Source organism: Phoenix dactylifera, chromosome 5 (genome assembly GCF_051530095.1).
Source record: "Phoenix dactylifera cultivar Ajwa chromosome 5, Ajwa_hap1_PhDact_Kaust_v1.1, whole genome shotgun sequence".
NCBI lineage: Eukaryota > Viridiplantae > Streptophyta > Magnoliopsida > Arecales > Arecaceae > Phoenix > Phoenix dactylifera.
In genome coordinates this window covers 3779464-3801420 of record NC_143194.1, presented here as the reverse complement: position 1 = coordinate 3801420, position 21957 = coordinate 3779464, and the positions used below count along the sequence as shown (strand labels likewise).

Genomic DNA, 21957 nt, shown 5'->3' with positions numbered 1-21957 from the left:
TTTTGTATGAGCTAAATGATTTATAAGACTTTGTGATTTTCATATTCTTAACTTCTAAAGTTTTTATCTTTTTCTTGTAGGTTTCTGATACTTTCAATAGTCGTAGAGATGATGATGATGCTGCCATCGATCCCTGATAGCCCTTAGATTGTCATTTTAGGATATTTATGGCTATATTTTTTATGTTTCTTGAAACACATTGAGTTGTAAATTGACTTTCAATCATATTTGATAATGCAAATGTAATCATATTTGACAATATGAGTATTTGCTATTTCTTTATATATTATATGCGCTATTATATGACTTCTGTTACATATATGTTTGGTGTATATATTTGTATATGGAGTTTTAAATTTTTTAAAATATTTTTTTTACAAAAATTATATTTACGATGCTTTAAAGCATCGTTAAAACATACATTACTAATGCTTATTTGTGTCGTTAATTAGAGACACAAATAAGCGTGGTTAATATAAGATGCTTAGCGCCGACGCTATTTAAAAGCATCGGCAATTAGATATGCTTATAAGCGTCGTTTGTTATAACTCACGATGTAAACCAAAGGCATTGTAAAATTATTTTTTCACAGTAGCATTGCCAATACTTTTGCAACGCTTTAAAAAGCATCGAAAATCAAACTTGCGGCACTTTTTCTAAGTCGGCGTATACATTAAAAAGCGACGGTAATGCTAGATGTTCTTGTAGTGAATCGTGGGCCGGTCATGCACTAGATTTTCAATTAACTTTCTTAATCAAATATCATATTTCATGAGATGTTATTTGCATAAATTTTCATGTAGTGGAGCAAATAAATAGGCAAATAGCTAGCACATTGAGAGCATACTTCTGCTTCATATGAGGGTTATTTCACAAAAATATGTTAGATGGACTTTAAGATATATTTACATGATATCCTACTACGCAATTCTTTCTACACAAAGTAAGATTAAGGGAAAAGTTAAGACCATAAATTTTGAATAACATTTTATATAAACTAACTCTCGTTGAGAGAAAAGAAAGGAGACCCACCTGCATTATAATTATTCAAATCAATATTTTTCGAGATGCACCATCCAAGAAATCAAACATAAAACATCAAGTTACTAAAGAAAAGGGGCATGACCACTAAAGCAAACCCTATTTCACCTTTATATAATCCAACTTTCACCCCTGAGATGATACTTCTTCTTCCCTTTTATTCTCTCTTTTGGGAGGATGTAATCTTCATTCTATTAATCAATTTGAGCCCCAGACTATTCCCTTAAAAGACAAAAAGGAAAAAAAACTTCCGCCTCTATGATAAGCAACAGTAGAAGTTTGAAGATAAGCCAACAGGCTAGCTGGCTCCTTCACATTTTTCACATATCATCCTAAGCCATCAAAAGACAACTTAACTGTATAACAACAGATCTTTGATGCAATGTCATACAATTCTTGCATTGATAATTATGTCTTGTATAAAATGGTTGAAGATACGCGCATGACATAAGCCTTAATAACTTCTTCAACTGATTAATTCAATTGCAGTCATCCATCATTATCCCTCACTCAGCCATCTGCATACCAGATTCTAAGCAAAATTTATTCGTTGATAAGATTATGACTCACCCATATATTCTTCTTTCTCTTGATTGAAAAATTAGTCATGTGCATTACATGCACAAAATTACTTTTAGCAGGTCAGTAAGACATTGTTGCATTTGGTTGTTGTTTAATTCATAAAAGTCACTCAACAAAGTAGTATTTTACTGTTGCTCCATTCATTAGCCCCAGATAAGTAATTTTCTTATGTGCGAAACGAGGTAAGGTAATTATTAAAATGTTAGGAGTCACTCGGCCATGACTTGGATAGACATGGGCAATTCCATTCAACCAGAAACAAAAGAAGCCTGATCACCTACAGAGGCATCAAAAGAACCTGCAGTCCCAATAGCCCAATCCAAAAATGTCAATGATCGAATATTGGAACTCAAATTTTAGGCCCATGGGCAAACAACCACCTAGAGTTGTAAAACATGATTAGGTTCCATCCGCCCTAGGCTTAAGTGGGCCAATAGAAGCCTATCGGAGGTCAGGTCTGGGCCTGCTTTCAATGGTGGGCTGAATCTAGGCCTCCACCAGTCCAACCCACCCAGTAAGACTTCAATAAAGACAGAGGCAACATTCTTAGTAGGGACAAATGCTCCAGCTTTAGCATGAGTAATCCAAGCTAGGAGCCGTCTACATTAGCAGTGTCACCATTCGGCTTCTTCACCTGAGGATTAATTAGAAGCATCTCCATAAAAAACACCGCCAGTCCCCCCAGATACAGCTTAAAGCTAATCAGATATTCTATCATTACTCATATAAAATAAAAATATATAAATAATACCATCTTTATCCTCTAAATAACCTCGAACAAATCGCCGAATTCATCAGTTCCCATCACTAAGCAACAATATCCAGTGCTCCTCATAGAACAATGCCGAGGAAGAAATCAGTATAAAAGACGCCCTTACCACTAGTTTCTCCCTCCTCCCTTTCCTTCAATTCATTGTTTCTGTACAAAAAGTTAAGCAGAAACTATGAGCATCCAGCAGAAGGATCAGCAGATTAAACAAAGAAAAATACCGACCAGTCAACCATCATCTCCCATCCAGAGATCTCCAGTAGTGGGGAGGAAGTCTCAACAGCATGGTGGATGCTGCAGGGTCTTTGCCATGTTATTCTCTGCGCTCCAGAGACGCAGCAGTCAACCATGGCAAGTCTTCAGCAGCAGGTATCAAGCAGCAATAAGGTCTTGGTAACTCATAATGAAGCATGAGTTAAGTTTTTCAGAATTTCAGTTACCATTTTCTATGACTGCACCATCAACTATGAACTGCTTGTAGATGCCCATATTTCAGCATAAATAAGAGAGAACCAAAATCTTACCTCTCCACAATATTTCAGCATTCCTCAAGCAATGTGCTGGAGACTGGAGAAGCCATCTTCCCCAACCAATGCACCAAATGATATTTTAGGACAACTCAGATCCCTGAATTTCAAAAAAGAACAGGAATTTGAGAAATTAAAAACAATCAGCAAAAATTCCTCGAGCATTACAGTGGAGACTAGAGAAGACATCTTAAATGCACCAAATGGTATTTCAGGATGACTTCAGAACCCTGGATTTCAAAAAAGAACAGAAATTTGAAGGTGAAAAATGAAAAATTGAAAAACAAACAACAAATAGTTATGGTTTAGATAGGAAAACTAGCTCTTTCTGGATGTTGAAGTATTTTTCTGTTTTGCAATCAAGGCTGACGAACTCAGAGAGGAGCTTCAACGTCAGAGAGATCTCAAGGATACTTACAAAGCTCGTCTGGAGAACATGAAGGAATATCTCAGGTTCTGCTTAGACATTGCACAGCAGAATGGCTTCCTGCACCACATATCCAACAACCAGCAACCCTCTCATCCCACAAAACTCAATCATGAAACAATCTCAAAACCAGTTGATACAATGACCGGTGATCCTCAATTAGCAGCCATCAGGGATCAAGCAAAGATCAATGGATGGTTTATTCAGCCGCATGAGGTGAGCATTTGTATTCTTCTCTTTCAATCTTATTATCATTCTTATGTAATGCCTCTGCAGAGTGTACCCCACTAAACTCCTCCATTTGCAACAGTTGACAACACAAGACTTCATAGCATGTGAAGCAAGGATGCTAATACATAGGCATCCACGTAGAGATAATCATGCCTAAAGCTCATTAAGAGCATTATCCATGATATTGCACAAGAAATTGCAGCTTATATCCACTTTTAACCAGGAGAAAAGCATATTACAAATAAATAGGTTCTAACAAGAGGACCAAGATATTAATCAGACAGAAACAATGAAAGTTAACTACAAACCCAACAACATGAGAAAAAAAAAGCTACTTCATATGTGACATTGGGGACATGACATAGCACCAAATTCCTTCCAACAGAATAATCATATTTTGATCATGTACGGGGATTGCATTACTGTCATAAATTCTGACATCAATATAAATATTGCTAGGTAACACTTAAGTTCAGATATGCATGTCCATGGCAATCCAAGTTTGACTTTTTGATAATCCTCAAAGTGCTATTTAGAGCCGCTGGCAAAAATCAATAACATTTGTCTCAACTGTTTACTTCAAGCCAACCATAGTGATGAAATCTGTATGATATTTCATCATCTTGAGCCATCTCAGCAAGAAACAGATATTTGACAACCTGGATGGTGTATTAGTCATCAAGTACTGACTTATTTATCATGAATGAAACTATATTACAGGTTTTATGTTTATTATAGTATCATGACAAAAGTGGTTCATAACTCAACAACTTACTTTATTTTGGCTGCTAATACCGCATAAAGAATATATCTCTATGTATAATATTGTTAAAAGAATGAAGGAATGATGTGCTAAAACTTCCTTCACTTAACTGATTGTACAGTTAAAAGTTATTCAATACTGGAAAAACATTTGAACAAGCTGATATATTTACAGAAACTAAGGATCCAAGGTTGAAAAGTTATTAGTCATCATTTATCAAAAATCGTAATATCTGTAATCACAATAAACACTATAGATTAATTATCAAATAATCTATCACTATTTTTTAAGAAAAAAAAAATCTTAAGCTTTGAGCAACAACCTCGGTTGTTACAATCTCTGGACAAATTTACATGTAGCAAAAAAACAAAAAGCACATTTTGTATTGAGTGCTGAGCGGTGTCTCTGGTGTCAAGGTTTCAAGGTACCCACCTGAGATGGTTATCAGATACCAATGTTAATAACTCTTCAAGCTCACAAAAGACATGAACTTTTTATCATCATAAACTACAATCTAGTGACAGATAGCGATAGGTTGAGATTCTAATTAAGGTACCACAATGAGATGGTGTCGCTAAGTGAAGATGTTTATGATAGCAAGTTCAAAAGACATTAATTGGAACCGATCACAAGCACATCCCGAACCACAAACTTCTGGGATTAGCCTATTTGCTATGGTTATAACTGCATGCTAATTGTTTAATATCCATGCAGAAGGTAATAGACATGCTGCTTCCCATCGACAACTAACAATGAAAAATGCAATTTACTCCAAGCAGATAGAGTTGCATGAACAAATAGGCCAAGGGACAACTGCTGACATATACAGGGGGACTTGGCGAGGCCTTGATGTTGCTGTTAAGTGGATATACCCCACATACTTCCAATTAAATGAAGGTGGTGAAGCATTCTTTGCACAGGAACTTGATACTCTTTCACGTCAACACCACCCTTATGTGTTGCGATTAATTGGCGCATGTCTCCTGCCACCAGAAAATGGATGGGTGGTCACAGAGCTGTTGAGTGGAAAGACTTTAAAAGAATGGCTGCATGGGAATAAGAAGAGGCAAAGAGAAAGGTCAGTACCTCTTCCCCCTTTGAAAGAAAGGATAGAGAAGGGGTTGGAAATTGCTCAGGCGATGCAATACCTTCACGAACAAAAACCCAAGGTCATCCACAGAGACTTGAAGCCAAGTAACATACTCCTGGATGATTGTTTGCATGTGCGAGTGGCTGACTTTGGGCATGCTCGATTCCTGCCTGAGGGAGAGGCAGCACTAACAGGAGAATTGGGTAAGAATCTAATGTCTACAAACTTGCGTGAAGTAATGTAGGATTGCATATTGTCCATGAAAATCATCATCCAACAGATGCCAATTCTCAAATGCCATCCCTTGCCCTTACAAAAATCTCGGCCTCAAACCTGGAAACCAGGTGACTGCTAGACTGCAAGGATTTTTTTTTTCCTTCATAGTTGGTCAGATATGTAACACACGATTTAATTGAAGCCAACCTTATCTTCAGTTCAGTTCTCAATACAGTAAAAGACTGGGCTACTGATGTGAGATTAAGTCATCAATTCATCCTGAATTTTTAGTAACGACCAGCAATAGAAAAACATCATTTCAATTAAATAACCAGGTGCATAACATGCACAGGGCTGACCTTTCATATATACTGACAGAGGGACAAACAAATTTATGTTCAATAGTTAGCGAGAAGGAAAAAAAAACTTTGTATTAATATTAAATTAATTTGCTTCTGTAATGTTTGACTCCTAAATGCTTCCTCTTCAATTTTCAGGGACTTATGAGTACATGGCACCTGAGGTAATCCATTGTGAACCATACAATGAAAAATGTGATGTTTATAGCTTTGGCATCATATTGAATGAGCTGATCACCGGTCAACATCCATACATAGAGACCAGCTTCAATCCTAGTAAGGTATAATCCAATCACCTGCTCAGACCTTCAAGATGAACCTTCCTAAACATGTATGCTCTAGCTTTCTAGGAACAATATGCATATGGTTCACAATAATAATGCATTTCAGATATTATCTTATGTTGAAGCAAGTCAAAATTATCTTTGTAATATCAAATAACAAGCCAAATCTAAAAATTCTGAGCTTGAGTAGTCCCTAAGTACATTAAACATCATATCACAAGTTCAATATCTTTCCCCAAAAGTTACTGGGAGCTACTCCACACTTCCCAGCTACTAACAAGCAATGTATATGCCCACCAAGCTTCTGCGAAGATACTAAATTTACCAAAAAAAACTCAATGCCCATAAATAAAGTCATACAAAAGATCAAGGTGCAATCTAGATCTTGATAAAATCATGCTGTCGTGCAATTTCTTTTCATGCAAAGATCAGCAGATAATCTTATTCTTATATGCGTTCCCTTACAGATTGCATTGGAAGTTGGAGAAGGCAGGCTTCGGCCAGCACTGCCCGAGGATGATGGCCAATTCAAAGAGCTCATAGACCTCATATGTTGTTCATGGAATGAAGATGCTTCAACTAGACCTTCATTTGCAATTATCACTTCTAACCTTAGAACGATCCAGAAGAAATTCAACTAGATTTAGATGCTTATTGTAATTAGTAATGATTATTAACATGAAAATGAAAAAGAAAAAAAAGAACCAGACAAAGCAAACATGTATGGCCTAGAGCCAACATGGTCGTTTATTCAATTTCTTTCAGGAAAAACTGGCAGTTTCTAGCTGCAATCCCACTCCAAGACTCTAATTTTGCAATCCTACAGCAGAATATTTCTTTCTTAATTCATGTTTCAGAATACATAACCATGCATGAATGCAATTACAGGAGTCAAGAGGCCCTGGCTTAAGTCAAATTCAGTTTTATGTGTTTCTGGTCTAAGTCACATGAATACAATATTATCTCCTCCAGAGGGAGAGTGACTTGACAGCGGTGGTTGGCAAATATGGGCCCAGAATGGGTAGTTTTATAGTTTGGGAGGCAACATTTCCTCCAAAGTCTGACCTGAGAGGGTATTGAGACAATAATATAGCTTGTATAGCTTATATCTGAGAAAACAAATATTAGTATTTCATATGTAATGATTTCTAATAATGCCAAGACATCATTATGCTGGAATGCAGGGAGAAAAGAATTTTTCTGCAGACAAGATGTTAGACAAACAAGTGGCAACAATGGCATGACACAACATACTATTCGTAAAAATACAGTGTGAAGTAAAGCTGCATGGCTTTCTTTACTGGTATTTTGTGAGCTAAACTTGGCTGAGGGAATACAAACAAAATATATTGAATTCAATTTTGAAATTTGTTGCGAAAACCTCGAAGTTTCCCCAAGTACCCACACCCAAGACTTAGAAAGGGGTATGATAATGACACTTGGGTGTGGATCTGCAAGAAGAAATTCCTAACAATTACCCAATATTTAGACACATATTTACACCTGACAATCGTACTCAAGTCCATGTAACATAGATCTTCAATCAATAAAACCCATACAAACTTGCATGTTATTTAGATTTGTATACACTAGTAGCATAATGAAAATAGGATCAGAAGCACGTAATTCACATAAATTTTTCATATACAAATATATTAGAGCTCATGTCCCATCTTTTGCTTGTTCAACATTTTATGTTTGTGTTGCTTTCTGTAGTTCTGAAATCTGAATTGTACTGAAGTAGACATAGATACATTATTAATCAAAGAAAAGATCAAGAAGACAAAGTTTGACTAGACTGAAGAATAAAATTTGAGCAAACATCAGTTACCAGAAAAGCAATTCCTGAAGTTATAGATACAACAATCATATCTGATATTTCTCATAAATTATTCTGCTACTAGTTAATGTACTTCAACATATGGATACAACAAGAAAGAGGTAATAGAGGAGCCATGCTAGTTCTTATCCAACTGAATAACTTCATATTAGAGATGCAAGAATATTTCCATGAGCATCACTGAGCATTCCCTCCAAGGACATCAACCATCTTGTACATATCTCCCTGCCTTTGCACCTCAAGAGGAAGGTACTCCCTGCAGACATTCCATTGTTTAGTTAGATATGTGAATCTTAATGATACTTCAGTGACTACTACAGAACCATACCTCTGGAACTGGATCAGAGAATAATCGATCTCCGCAATGACTGTTGTCTCTTCATTCCCCGCTGTTGCAATTATTTCACCGAACTTCAAAAATGTGAAAAGTAAAAGACTTACTAAAAGGCCTCTATATAACAGCAGTTGTCAGGATACAGAGCAATTTGCTACCTTTATTTTACACTTACCGGTCCAACAAGACCAGAATGACCCCATGTAATGTAATCAGCACTGGTATTAGGGTCCTGGGCTGGTGCACAAGTTGCAACAAACAACTGCCACGGAAATTAGTATTATTTAAGCTTAATTTGGAAAACAGGATTTATGCATTAGGAAGCATAAAGCAAGTGAAATGAGGAGAAAAAAGCAGAAAGCAAGAGATTATTACCTGATTATCAGCAGCCCTGCATATATGCAATGATTGAACCAAATAATAGCAATAGTTAGCGCAATTGAAGTTACATTTCAAGAGAAAATTAAAAAGGCATATGCAGGGATGCATCATGCATGTGCATGTTCACACATTATGGACCATCTATCAGTTTGTGTTCATAATCCATATGCAAAGGACACATATTTTTCTTCAAAACAATTTCAGTTTAAGAAAGTCTATAAGACATAAGGAAAATGACCGTCCAAGGCAATGAAAGAAGTCTAAGCAAACAGTTATAATATGTTTGGACCTTGCTCTTTGCATCAATTCCCACAGCAATTCACCAGTACTCATGTTAAATGCTCCAGGATAGCATATCAAATGAGCCCCTGAGGTCAAGGACACAGGCTACAATCACCAATCTTTTATAACAAGCTCCAATATAACGAATTTAAAAGTCAAATATCAGATATATTGATGCTGGAATATAATTGTGAAGGAAACATCTCTTGATTTTTAAGATGTTATCCTAGCTGAGAAAAAAAATGAACTATTTGAATAGAACATTGCAATCTAACACTACATGATTTTTACTATTTAGATATTGATGGTTTTTATTCAACCCACGCAAAGTGTCAAAAAATTCTCATTGAAGAATATACTTAGCAGATTGTAAGTCTAGGACGTGTGGACCTTTCGCTTGATGTTTCTGTTGTAACCAGTTTGATGTCCTTCGTATCCCTTACACAACTCTCCAGGGCATCATCCAAACTTCTTTCTCATCTTTCATTAATATAGATCTGGACATATGCTTCCCTCTTTTGTGTAAGTGGTCTGACTGATCAATAATTTTCCCATTAGCTTTGCAGCTTTTCTGGAACTCTAGAACTTAAGGGAAGGAAAAATTTGACAGAGTAGCTCAATTGTATTGCCTTGAGTATCAAGGCTGAGAATCATCTGAAGTCCCATGCATCCATGGAGATTGTTTGTCTTTGTTCCTTCTGACAAACTTATAGCATCACTTAGTCGTACCGCTCTCTATTGGTGGCTTGATAGAGAATGGCAGTAAGCTGCTATCTTATGGACTACACTTTGATCTTGTCCCCCACCATTACTCCGTGGATACGGTTCCACTTCCTTATCTACAGTTTGCTGATGGATTTCTAAGACATATTAATTTGTTTTTCTGATACCTTCTGAGAAAACTCTCACTTTATGATTTATTATGATCTAAAAGAAAGGGTTACATAAGATTCCAAGTTGCTAGTTAAGGACCGGCAGACAACAAAACAAGAACCATAGAAGGTGGCAGTCTACTGTTGACAATGAATATTAGCATAGAACAGTGATCTAGAGTCAAAAGCGCACCAAGAATGCATTACAAGGTGATCCTTGCTAGAAAAGGTGACATTACCAAATTTTGGATACATGAATCAGCCAAAAAAAAATAACAAAGAAATGAAATGCATTTTAAGGCCCTGTTTGCGGGGAGCTTTAGGAGGGCCAAAAAGCACTTTCTGGCCCTCCAAATGTACTTTTAGATAAAAAATGGTTGTTTGGTAAAATTTTTAGGAAGCTGTTTCAGCTTTTGCGGAAAGCTGAAAATAGCTTTTTGGCAGAAGCTCCATTTTGGAGCTTTCCGAAAACGGTATTTTAAGCTTTGTCGCAAAACTCTATTTTTGACCAAAATATCCCCATTTTTTAAAAAAAAATTCCTCTCCCACCGCCTGTTCCTCTCCCACCCAACCCCCCCTGCCCCGCCCCGCCCCACGCCGCTGCAGCGCCGCACCCCCTCCCTCTCCCCCACCGCCGCAGTGCCGCACCCCCTCCCTCTCCCCCTTCCCCAGTGGGGAGGTGCTGAAGAAGAGGGAGACGGGTCGGTCTTCCCCTTCCCGCGGCCGCCGCCGGCCACGATTTCTCCGTCATGGACGGATGGGAAGGTGCCAAAGAAGGAGGTCCCCACAGTGGGGAGGTGTCGAAGAAGAGGAAGAAGAAGGGGGCGCCCTGCCCCTTCCTGCGGCCGCCGGCGGTCACGACTCGCCCGCCTCCCGCGTTTGCCGAAGGAGTTTCCCATGGTGGGGAGATGCCGAAGAAGAGGAAGAAGAAGGGGGCGCCCTCCCCCTTCCTGCGGCCGCCGCCGGTCACGACTCGCCCCCCTCCCGCGTCCGCCACGGCCCAGCCCCTTTCCGGCGTCGTCGGCCTCGCGGGAGGAGAACACGTCCCAGGGGGCCAGCCGCGGCAGCCAAGACTGCCACAAGCGCCGCCGGCCACGGCCCGGCCCCCTCCCGCGGCTGCCGTGGGCTGGCCTCCTTCCGGCGCCACCGGCCGCGCGGGAGGAGAAGAAAGGAGAAGGGGGAGAGGAAGGAGAAGAAGAGAAGAAAAAAAGAAAAGAAAGGAAAAGGAAAAAAAAGAAGAAAAAGGAAAGAAAAGAAAAAAGAAGAAAAGAAAAGAATACATTAATCATACTACATAAATATAATATTATATTACATTATATCATAATACATTAATATGTTTTGTTAAATAATTTAATATTATGTTATATTATGAGAAATTAATTTATATTAATAATTATATTATTTTATACCTTTATTATTGTATTATACTATACATATTATATTATATTACATTATATCATAATACATTGATATGTTATTTTAAATAATTTAATATTATGTTATATTATGAAAATTAATTAATACTTATAATTATAATATTTTATATCTTTATTATTGTATTATACTATAAATATAATATATATTACATTATATCATAATACATTAATATGTTATGTTAAATAATTTAATATTATGTTATATTATGAAAAATTAATTTACTCTAATAATTATATTACTATTATGCTCTGCTATGCAATGTCATATTACTATATTATAATAATATTATTTTATATTACAGTAATATTATACTATATCGTATATTATGTATTAATATATGTTATGTTTTATTATGCTCTGTTGTATAATACTATGCAATGTCCTTTATGGTAATTTTGTCATACAAAAGTACTTCTCAGTTTGCTTACCAAACATATGTTAAAGTGCTACAGCACTTTAGAAATGTAAAGACTTACAAAGTTGAAGTTAAATTCTTAAACCTAGTTCCTACCACATCTGGACTTCATGATCAGATCAAGTCGCTACGGATCTTCATGTTCCTAAATTTAGTAAAAAAAAATCATGTTGGACCTACATGCTCTCAAACTAACAAGTCAAGTTGAAATGAACCTCTAGGTCCCTCAACTAGGTTTGTTTTCTCTTGTGATGTCTGATGTAACTCAATGCAAAACAAATACGAATACATTATTCATTCACACACATTTAACTTAAGCATTGTAATACAAAGGAATCAAAATTAATAGAAGAAAACTTTTATATTATTTTAGTCTTCTTTTCAGCATTTATACAAGGTCATTTGATTGAAGTTAGCCCAATATCAAGGGTTGGCTAACAGAAAATTCTTGAGCTAGCTAGAACCACAAACAAACATGAATAAAAATGCCCTCTCCTATAGGTTCAATTATATTATAGGATTTTTTGCATGAATACCCTCCTAAATATCGATTTTTGCATGAATACCCTCCCAAAATTGATATTTGCATATATACTTTCTTAAAATACTTGTTTTTCTATTCTACCTATTTTTTATCTTTGTTTTTACATATGTACCCACGCCATCTAACAATGTTAAAAAATTAACGGTTTCAAATTAAAATGACTAAAATACCCTTAATGGATAGATGGGTAAAAAAAATATTTCTAAAACGATCGCGATGGGGGATAAAAAAGTAATTCCAAATTTTTATTTTATTTTTAGTTAAAATAAATATGGTTTTTATTAATGGTGTTAAAAGAATCATTATATTAGGGGCATTTATGCAAAAATAGTGTTTTATGAGGGTACAGAAATAAATATAAATTTGGGTTTTTTATATGGATACCCTTCCAAATATCGAATTTTACATGAATACCCTTCCAAAATTAATATTTATATGTATACCCTCGTAAAACTCTATTATTGTACAAATGCCCCCAATATAACAATTATTCTAACGGAGTTAAGAAAAATCAAATTTATATTAATTAAAAATAAAAAAAATGAAAATTACACTATTGTCCCTATATTCTTCCGGGATCGTGATCAATTTGCATGTCTACCCATTAAGGATATTTTAGTCATTTTAATTTGAAACCATTAATTTTTTAACGTTGTTAGATAGCATAGGTACATATGCAAAAACAAAAATAAAAAAAGGTAGAATAGCAAAACAAGTGTTTTACAAGGGTATACATGTAAATATTAATTTTGGAAGGGTATTGATGCAAAACCCAATATTTAGGAGGGTATTCATGCAAAAAACCCTATAAATTTTAAGAGGGTATTCAAGCAAATTTGAATTTTTAGAAGGATATTCATACAAAAAATCCTATATTATATAACTAAAATAGAAGCTTAGCTTGTGTTGAGCTCTCCATTCGCCACATGGATGCCCATATTAGTAATGTTATTAATGCATTTCTTTATTTTGGATAATAAGTAGAGCTCTTGCTCAATAGGGTTCTTCTTTTGGGATGTATTAATAATGCATTAGTATGGTCCTTTATTTTAGATAATAAGCAAAACTCTCATGTAATATGGTTCTTTATGTTGGATAGTCTATTGTATATATCTACAATGACTATAGTCATTCATCAAACTTCCTACTTTTGATGAGAACCAATCATATTCATCAAAAAAAAAATTGCTCTTAATAAGTTTATAAATTCTTAATACCTTCCTTCTTGATAAATAAATTTCTTACTTTTGATAAATGTATCTCTTATAACACAATAGTTATTGTTATTATAGTTGGTTTTGATGTCAATAACAACTGTTATTTTCATTTGCATCATTTTTAACTAAATATTTTTTTTCAAAGTTCAATTTTTTGCATCAATTTTTCTAAAAAAATGTATATTTTGAGAAATAATATGTTTATCAAATGAAAGGTGATTAAAACTATCACTATGTTTTGTTATTACATATTGCTATTATAATATCCATCATACAATATTAAATGCTAAATTAATAAAGTAATATATGTTGTTGTGAAAAATGGTTATTATTTACATTTATAGCTGATATAAGAGGAAGATAGGTCTATAAGGGTCACTTTTAAATAGATATCTATTATAAGTATTATATTATTTGTTGCCTTAATGATAAGTGAGTAAAGTACTAGATAATAGAGTATCTTACTACCATCAACATTTAGTATCAATTAAAAGTAATTGATACTTAAAGTTATTTGTTTAATGTGAAGCAAAAATTTGGCTATTAAAGATTTCTATTTATTATAATTTATCATATGTCTAATTATATTTCAAGAACAAATAGAAAAACTATACCTGGTGCATCGCGCAAATTATACTTTTTATAGATGCCTATAAAATGAGCGTTAAATTTGTGATTTGACAACCAATTTTACCTAAAATTTCTTATTTATTATAAAAAGAGGGGAAATACAATAAATTGATAATTTTCAATTCTAAAAATTTGAAAAAATAAGCTAAGTTATGACTAAAAAATTTTAATGTCAACAATTCATTTAGCCTTTGCCCATTAAATATTGTCATCCTCTTTGAAGTTTTTGTTGCTTTTGCTTTCACTTTTCCAATGATAGACATGCAAAAATTCTCTCTTTTAAATCTAGCCCCTTGCTTATCAGCAACTACAAGAGTAGTTCTTTGAAATGCGATGAATGTGGCCACCTATGCAGATGACGTCTTCCAACCACACAGCTTACCTATATGTTATCATATTGCATATGGATAGAAAAGGTGGTCAACTTAGCATTCCACGACTACATATGCAGCCTGTGTAGAATTGTCCAGCTGCATATACAACATGCTTAGCATTGTGGGGCCATCTATACAAACCTCTATTATGTGGATGTAAGCAGATGGAGGGGGTTCAAGCTGATAGAAGGTCATACATAGATTTGAAGTGGGGCAAGTACACGAATTAATAATATTAATATGTTACTTATGTTGTAACCATTGCTATTAGTTATAAAGTATTATGTAATAAAAACTAATTGTTAGTTGTCGTTGTTGTTGTTGTTCTTAAAATTGCTGCTGTTTATCAAAAAAATATTACTATAGTTATGTTGTTTTTATTGTATTTAGTATATTTATTTATTTTAAATAGTTTAAAATACTAACTACTTATGCACTTTGCAGTCCCTTAACTAGTTGCATGCTTCAACTGCCTTTTAAAGCATTGTGTGGAAATATCTTTTCATTCCTCTATTCCTTCATTTTTTTGGTCATAACATCTAGCTCTTAACGGACCTTCTAACTTATACCATTTTCTGCTCCCATGTATTTGCTAATCAGTATATACCCTCATCTTCTCCTAAGCTCAATGTATCTATATACATCACTATATGCTACAAGTTTAGCCCGACCAATTTCATGCAACTACACCAAAACAAACAAATATTAAGTAATAAACATGAATTGCATGGAGCCAAGGTAAAGATAGTATGTCAACATGATTAATAAAGGGAAAAAATGATACCTCTTGATCCATACAACATTGCAAGTTCTGGAAAACGGATATCATGACATACACCTATCCCAATACGCCCTACATCTGCACCAATCTTCCACATCAGTTATTTGAAATATATGGGATTCTTAAAAAAGAAGCCAAATAAACGGTTATCACATCCTCAAATCTATAGTTATAAGAGAAACTCTGATGGAACATGAGATATATAATGATTTAATTTTAGATAATTCTAATACTGGCATTGTAGCTTTAGATGATTCAGAAAATTAGCCACCTCAAGCGTCAAGCTTTTATCTTAATTATCTGCCAATTCCTTGACCTAAACCAAATAAGGTTGGATAGTGGCTTTATTACTCCAAATGTTATTTCACTAAGATATCTCAATAATGTTCTTAATTTCAGAAAATCAATTTTGTTTCCACTGAAAGAAATCCACATCAAGAATCATCTATATGCTGATTTTTTTTTTTCGAGATGTTATATGCTAACATATTCAAAAGTATAACTTCATCTGATTTGGAATGTGGTCTCAAATTATTCAGGAGTTCATTGATTATTGATAAAGCATTAGATAGTTGGAGGTAAGGGCCATATGTTATTGTCCAATTCATCGCTACCTTTTCTCAAAAAAGACATAGAACGCAAATAGCTAATCTTAAGTTTGTCGAGATTAGTAATCAAGCATAAAATGTTCATCTAGCATTTTATTTGGAGTACTTGGTGCAAAGTGAAATTGGTGCAAGATAATTGAATAATGAACAGCACTGAGCCTTGAGAAGTACCTGTGTCTACAATAGTTGGTTCCTCTCCAGCTGTAAGAAAATCAGATTCCCTGAAGGTAACCTCTCCCGGGATGTCAAAATCAAACAGATGCAGCTGTAAATCATATCAACGTCACTGAAACACTAGACTTTTCTTGATCCATCAATTATGACTGAAGAACTTAGTGTACTTGGAAGTGTACTTTTTTTTCATAATTATATGAATCACATGAAAAGCAGTACAGTCCTTACTTTTCTATGCTTGGCCTTTAACTTCCCGTCTGGTCCAAAAACACAACATGTGTTAAATAACTGACCTGCAGCCAGTTCAGGTATTGATCCACCTACTATCGTGATTGCATTACAAAGAGCAACTTCTGATAGCATTGAGATTGACGGGCATGCAGCTTCAGCATCTATATCCTCCGCATATTTTGACAAGTTCTGAAGTGATAAAGGACAATTCCATATTTCCTATTATAAATGTTTAAAAAAAAAATAACTCCCACATGATTTTTCAGTTAAGCATAAGCAAAGATTAGGACTTGTGAATAAAAGTGACTGACAACAAGCAAAATTTCGACAGTCATACTCATATCATTTTACCACCATGTTTTCACTGTCAAATTTAAGAGGCAGACGCCAATTGTTAGGACAAAATTATTATAAATTACAATTAAAGCTACAAATCTTCTATGCAAAATGTCGATGACTACATCATCAGAAGTACTAAATCAAATTTAGCCATAATAGAAGTTAAACCATCATTCCATAGGCATCAAAATAACAAATTAAGTTTAGAAAAGGAATGGTCAAGAAACAGAATTTGCAGTCACAACAACAAACTCTTCCGGTTCATAGTATATTCTTCGATACAAGCTACAGGTTGAGATGGCTCCAGTAGATCAACCTATAAATCAAGGTGCAATGCCAACTTATAATCTTTCATGACCATACCTTATGTTATTTTGATGCACTCGTAACAACTATAAGAAACTAATACCTAGTCATTATGAATCCATAAAAGGAAATAAAGTGAAAAGACAGAGATAAGTCTTATTCCGTTTGGATTTGGCTATAACTGGATTTGCTAGTTCCAATCCCAAGTCAAGTCCTCTAAAGTAGAAACTATCTTCAAACCCCTTAGAAATCCCATTCCAATATTCTCTTGTCTACATTTTCTTCTAACCTTTCAACATGAGTGGCCAAACAATCTCATATAGTTTTCACTTGTAATCTTCAATGATTCTACTACTAAAATTCCCTATTCAACTTGATGTCGTCTATGATTTTTTTGATTTTACCAAATACCCACCTCAATATTCTCTTAGCACCATGCTCCTTGTACACTTGTCCACCCTGTCAAATCTCTTAATAACAGTCGCACAAAACTTCCCGTCCAGTCTAAATGAAATTCAATGATTACATGACATCTAAAGGTGTATTTCTGTTTAATCCACCCAACTTCAATCCTAGTTTTGACATTGTTGTGTCTCTCTATCTCTTTGTATAAAAGATGCTAGCAAGAGAGAAGATTCTTTTTTTTTAATGTAAATCCCAAACCAAAATAGGCCTGTGAACTTGTTCATTATCTTTTAGATGTGTTCTGAAACATATATATCATGAAGCATCCAACTGGCCTTGCAGAAGAAACCTAAAATCTGCAATTTCCAAATTGGACCACCCATCTCATATCAAACTAGACCACTCATCATCATTACAAATACCATTGGCTAATGGAGCTGCATTTTAATTAAGAGTACATAAATCCATGATGAATGCAAACCAAGTTTCAAAGAGAATATATGGAGAGATTGGTAAGCACAATAACTATAAGTAGTCCAAACAGCTTTTTTCTTTTTTGACGGGGGAGCAGGGGGTTAGGGTGGATACAATTCTATTGTTGATATTAAAAAATCAGCTTGACTATTAATCATACTTGTATGTAGAAAACATAATTTTCAAAAATTCTTGTTATTTGTCTAAGCCTTTAATTGTCCATGCACTCTCATAACTTCATAATACAGCACATAAGTTTGATAATGCATTGGTTTATGCAATTTTTCCTCCCTATTATAAATGTGTATCATGTGCTCGCATCTATTCATCAAGCATTTCTCTACTCTTGAAGATTGATGCAGCCTCTTAGAAGATAGTATACTCCAAGATTTAAGCCAACAGAAATTTCGATTCAGATCTGAAGTTAGGTCTGAATCCTGACATTTTCAAAGTTATTTCTTTCAATGATGATATAAACAGCCTCTGATCTGATTTTCTATCAGCAAGATTTCTGCTGTTTGGCAGCAGTGCTGTAAGACAGGAAGAGAGGAGATAGGGCAAAGTAGAGCAAGATAAAGAAGAATACAAAGAATAAGAAGAAGAGAGACTACTTTAAGACCAATCAGGGTTCCTAGTTAAGAAAAAATATACCCGATTACTGTTCTTGATTGCAACTAACTTTCCACCAAAAAAAAATCATACTTACCGTACCCCTACCTTTTCTTTTATTAGTGACTCTTGTCCTTGAAATATCCGTTGTCAAGCACCAAACCCCCTAAAGAAGCATCTAATAAAAAATCACCAGTTGCCAATGTACAAGATAAGATGGATCAACTGCCCTTAGTATTCCAAGGTTTTCACTTTTGAGATTCAAAATACCAACACATCTCAATTAATTAATAAGAAAGTACACACATTTGCAATTACTAATATTAAATTGAAGATGTGTTCATAGAATGTTATATTAAGCTTCCAATCGAGCATCACCATACTGTTGCATGGAAGACATAGATCTTACAGGCAATACAACCAGCTTTGCACCCTTCCTTGCTGCATCTTCGATCGATTTCCGAGCATGAGCAATGTTCCTCTCCTTGTCCGGAGTGACCAGCAACTGGCAGAGTGCAATCTTGAACTAAATCCCAAGTCAAAAGTTACATACATTAATCAACTAAAAACCCCAAAAAAAATTGATACATGATAACATGATTCATTTAATATTTTCCAACTCACAAGAGAATATTAAGAATGAAGATAAATTTTGGTTGATTTGAATTTTAATTTGAGATCAATCAATGATTAGACGAGTCCAGAGAGAGACCTTTGGGATCTTTGGTTGGGGCGGAGGGACAGGGGGCGGGATCCGGGCGTTGGAAACCATAGCTGGCGGGCCAAGTCGCTCACCGTTATGAGCAGGGGTTGACCGTACAAAAGAGAGATGGTGAAGCGGAACTGGTTTCCCCAAAGAACAGCCGGAGGTATAAATTTGATAGTGTTGGGCACGTGCGTTGCGCGTGACAAACTGTGGCTGCAAATTCTGAAGTCAGAGTGCAAGGCCGCTTGATTGGGTCTCTCAGCAGGATTTTTTTTTTTTTTTTTGAATCCGATTTGTTATAGCATACGTGAATAAATTCATGAGAATCAGAATATAAAATATTCAAAAAAAAATTATAAAAAATATTTGTAGCTGAGTTCTATAATATAGTACTCGTGCTATTAGCATTATTAGCTTTCATGTAAAAGGGTGTTGTCTCAAAAAAAAAAAAAACAACGAATGTACGGATCATCAACAATCTTAAACAAAACGATGAAGTCGAATGTTGAAGCATATTTTAGGCCCTCAAGCGAGATTTTATTTTAAAAAATATGAAAGAGATAAGAGCTGCCTAAGAGCAACTATTTTTTTTTTAAGAGAGAAAATAAACTAACATTGGAAATTAGATCAGTTATCGTGCTAATATTCAACTAGGAAGTTTCGCCATAGTTCCAAGAGAAAGATCTACAAGTCTGATCTATAGGATCTTTCAGAACCCCAAAAAGATCTGAATCTATATTACAAACTGTTCGTGGCTTCATCTCATCCACTCCTGCATAGTGCTACAGGGCACCCAATATGTGACGAAAGTACTCTTCACATGTGGGAAATGGCAAGAAGGGGTTCGTGCAGCTCAAAGAACTTACTGTTTTTTTTTTTAGAGTCTTATGAGGTTTTGTTCCTATACCTGGAGGTCAGCTGATTATAAAATTGCTAAAACAAGCAGGTGTGGTCTGTATAAACTTATGGACGCATAAATTACCTTCTGCATAGCCTCACGGTGAATAAGAACGTAGAGGCAAAGGTAGCAGGTGGGGCCAAGTCTGGGTATCTTCAAAGTTGGAGCCATTCGAGAGTACATTTAGATCCAAACCTTAGGATATAGCCTGAGTAGGGACATACCAGGTGCATTCACTATTTCGATTCCCACATTAATGTATTACATCAACCCTCATTCCGAAGTAGTACTCACTACCTGTCACAGAAGACAGCTTTTTCACCACTATCTACGTAAACACATCTTTTTTCTTACGTGATCTCCTCGGCCGAGAAGGAAAGAAGATTCGGCAAAATTGCGCAGCTTCACAAGGTCCAATGATCCATCGAGTAATCCAGCTTTGCAAAATAAGACATCACTGCAGCTAATAAAGCGCATCTATCCTCTACATTAAAAGACGATCAAAAGAAAGACCTGAGTGCGATGCGTGTCTGATTTCTTCACGGCCACATGCCCGTCAGTAGCAACCACCTCTTTTCTGGCTACTCTATCGGATGTGCGGCACGTGTCGAGCTGCTTCGCATCTCCATGTTGCAGCATAGATCATCCATAGCGCCCCCTCTTATTTCATGACCATTGGTCTTATTTCATGACCATTGGATTTGATGCATCCAAAAGTTACCCCGAGAGCAATATATATATATATATATATGTATATATATATATTATATATATATATATAATAGTGTCCCAAAATGAGGAAGTTTCCAAAATTAGAGCGTAAATAAATTTGAGCCCTGGTCTGATCCTATCCGACAAGCTGAAGAAAAGTCCCAGAATAGAAAAAAAAATGTTGTATTAGAAGAATGGGAGGGGATAGGCAGAACATGCCTTCCTCTCCCTACAATCTGCCCGTATCATTTATGGAGCATGTGACATTTTTTATTTGGATGGTAGGGACGGATGGGTCAGAGCCTCTTCAATAGGCCCTACCCTATTCCCCATCCGGTCCTAATCACTAGATGTTCAGAGGAGACAAAGGTCAAATCAGGGTGGTAGGTTCGTATCAATAGGAAATTAATGTAGGGATGGTGCAGTCGATACAACTGTGATGTGCGGAAGTGCGCTATATGCTGCAGTCGCTTCCGCCTATTTGTGCAACCTGAATTGAGGCTTGTTACCGCACCTCTTTGGTGGCTCGGATTAGGTATACCACACCTTTTACTTTGCCCAGGGAGGGTAGCTACGACGTACCGACCTTCGACATTCCACGGGGAGAAGAGTGGAAACGAAAGTAGGTACAGAGGGCAACTGGGTATGGAAAGTTGCTTTCCTCTCTCAAGTCCGTAAGCAAGGCACATTGTCAAGTGGCTACCATACAGGAAAAAAAAGTCTCGAGGTGTGAAGGAAGAAAATTTTTTAAAAAATATATTTATTTATTTTCTAAAAGATTATCAGAAAGAATTGATTTTTTTGAAAAAAAAAAAAAAGCTTATCCGATGCATCCGCAGAGATCTGCACCATTTTTAGTAAGACAAAAAAAGGCTTCAGTTAAAAACAACTTATTCCCAAAAAATAACGACTTTTACAAATATGGTGGGAGATTCAAAACAAAAAAGAAAAATTTAAGAAATCCCCCCCCCCCCACCCCTCTTTGGATCTGCTAGTAAGATTTTTTTTTAAATGGTGAAAAAAATAGACCTGGTTGTGGATCTAATGGAACATGCTCACTTTGGAAACGAAGCGAACACCATGATCGAATTGATGTG

The 21957-nt window shown here is 35.6% G+C and overlaps 2 protein-coding genes across 7 annotated transcripts; one reads left to right on the top strand and one right to left on the bottom strand.

Annotated features, from left to right (window-relative positions):
• Positions 1-2683: 2683 nt before the first annotated feature.
• LOC103704884 (serine/threonine-protein kinase STY46-like) lies at positions 2684-7059 on the top strand. Its single transcript, XM_088722934.1, has 5 exons — positions 2684-2785; positions 3284-3562; positions 5120-5633; positions 6144-6286; positions 6757-7059. Exons 1-5 carry the CDS (start codon positions 2684-2686, stop codon positions 6928-6930), a joined length of 1212 nt encoding a protein of 403 aa, XP_088579060.1. The 3' UTR covers positions 6931-7059.
• On the bottom strand, positions 3560-19415 carry LOC103704883 (omega-amidase, chloroplastic-like). 6 transcript variants are annotated; one of them, XR_016413117.1, is made up of 11 exons: positions 19258-19415; positions 18955-19071; positions 16410-16631; positions 16179-16272; positions 15403-15477; positions 9134-9212; positions 8839-8854; positions 8639-8725; positions 8458-8540; positions 8249-8385; positions 3560-4236 (listed from the first exon to the last, which is right to left on the bottom strand). XR_016413117.1 is itself a non-coding variant. In XM_039129428.2 (10 exons), the coding sequence occupies exons 1-10, from the start codon at positions 19315-19317 to the stop codon at positions 8307-8309; spliced, it is 912 nt and encodes a 303-aa protein (XP_038985356.2). In that variant the 5' UTR covers positions 19318-19415; the 3' UTR covers positions 8084-8306. The 6 variants fall into 6 exon arrangements, 3 of the variants coding, with proteins under 3 accessions (XP_038985356.2, XP_038985358.2, XP_038985357.2); XM_039129428.2 differs by lacking the exon at positions 3560-4236 and having other exon boundaries at positions 8084-8385; XM_039129430.2 differs by lacking the exon at positions 3560-4236 and having other exon boundaries at positions 8084-8385; positions 8458-8518.
• Between the last annotated feature and the right edge of the window lie 2542 nt (positions 19416-21957).

Coding starts and splice junctions, on each gene's coding strand:
- LOC103704884 (XM_088722934.1), top strand. CDS start 2,684: ATGCTGCAGGGTCTTTGCCATGTTATTCTCTGCGCTCCAGAGACGCAG. Junction 2,786..3,283: donor CAAGCAGCAATAAGGTCTTG/GTAACTCATAAT, acceptor TTTGCAATCAAG/GCTGACGAACTCAGAGAGGA. Junction 3,563..5,119: donor GGTTTATTCAGCCGCATGAG/GTGAGCATTTGT, acceptor TACTCCAAGCAG/ATAGAGTTGCATGAACAAAT.
- LOC103704883 (XM_039129428.2), bottom strand. CDS start 19,317: ATGGTTTCCAACGCCCGGATCCCGCCCCCTGTCCCTCCGCCCCAACCA. Junction 19,072..19,257: donor CCCAACCAAAGATCCCAAAG/GTCTCTCTCTGG, acceptor CTTGGGATTTAG/TTCAAGATTGCACTCTGCCA. Junction 16,273..16,409: donor TAAAGGCCAAGCATAGAAAA/GTAAGGACTGTA, acceptor TATGATTTACAG/CTGCATCTGTTTGATTTTGA.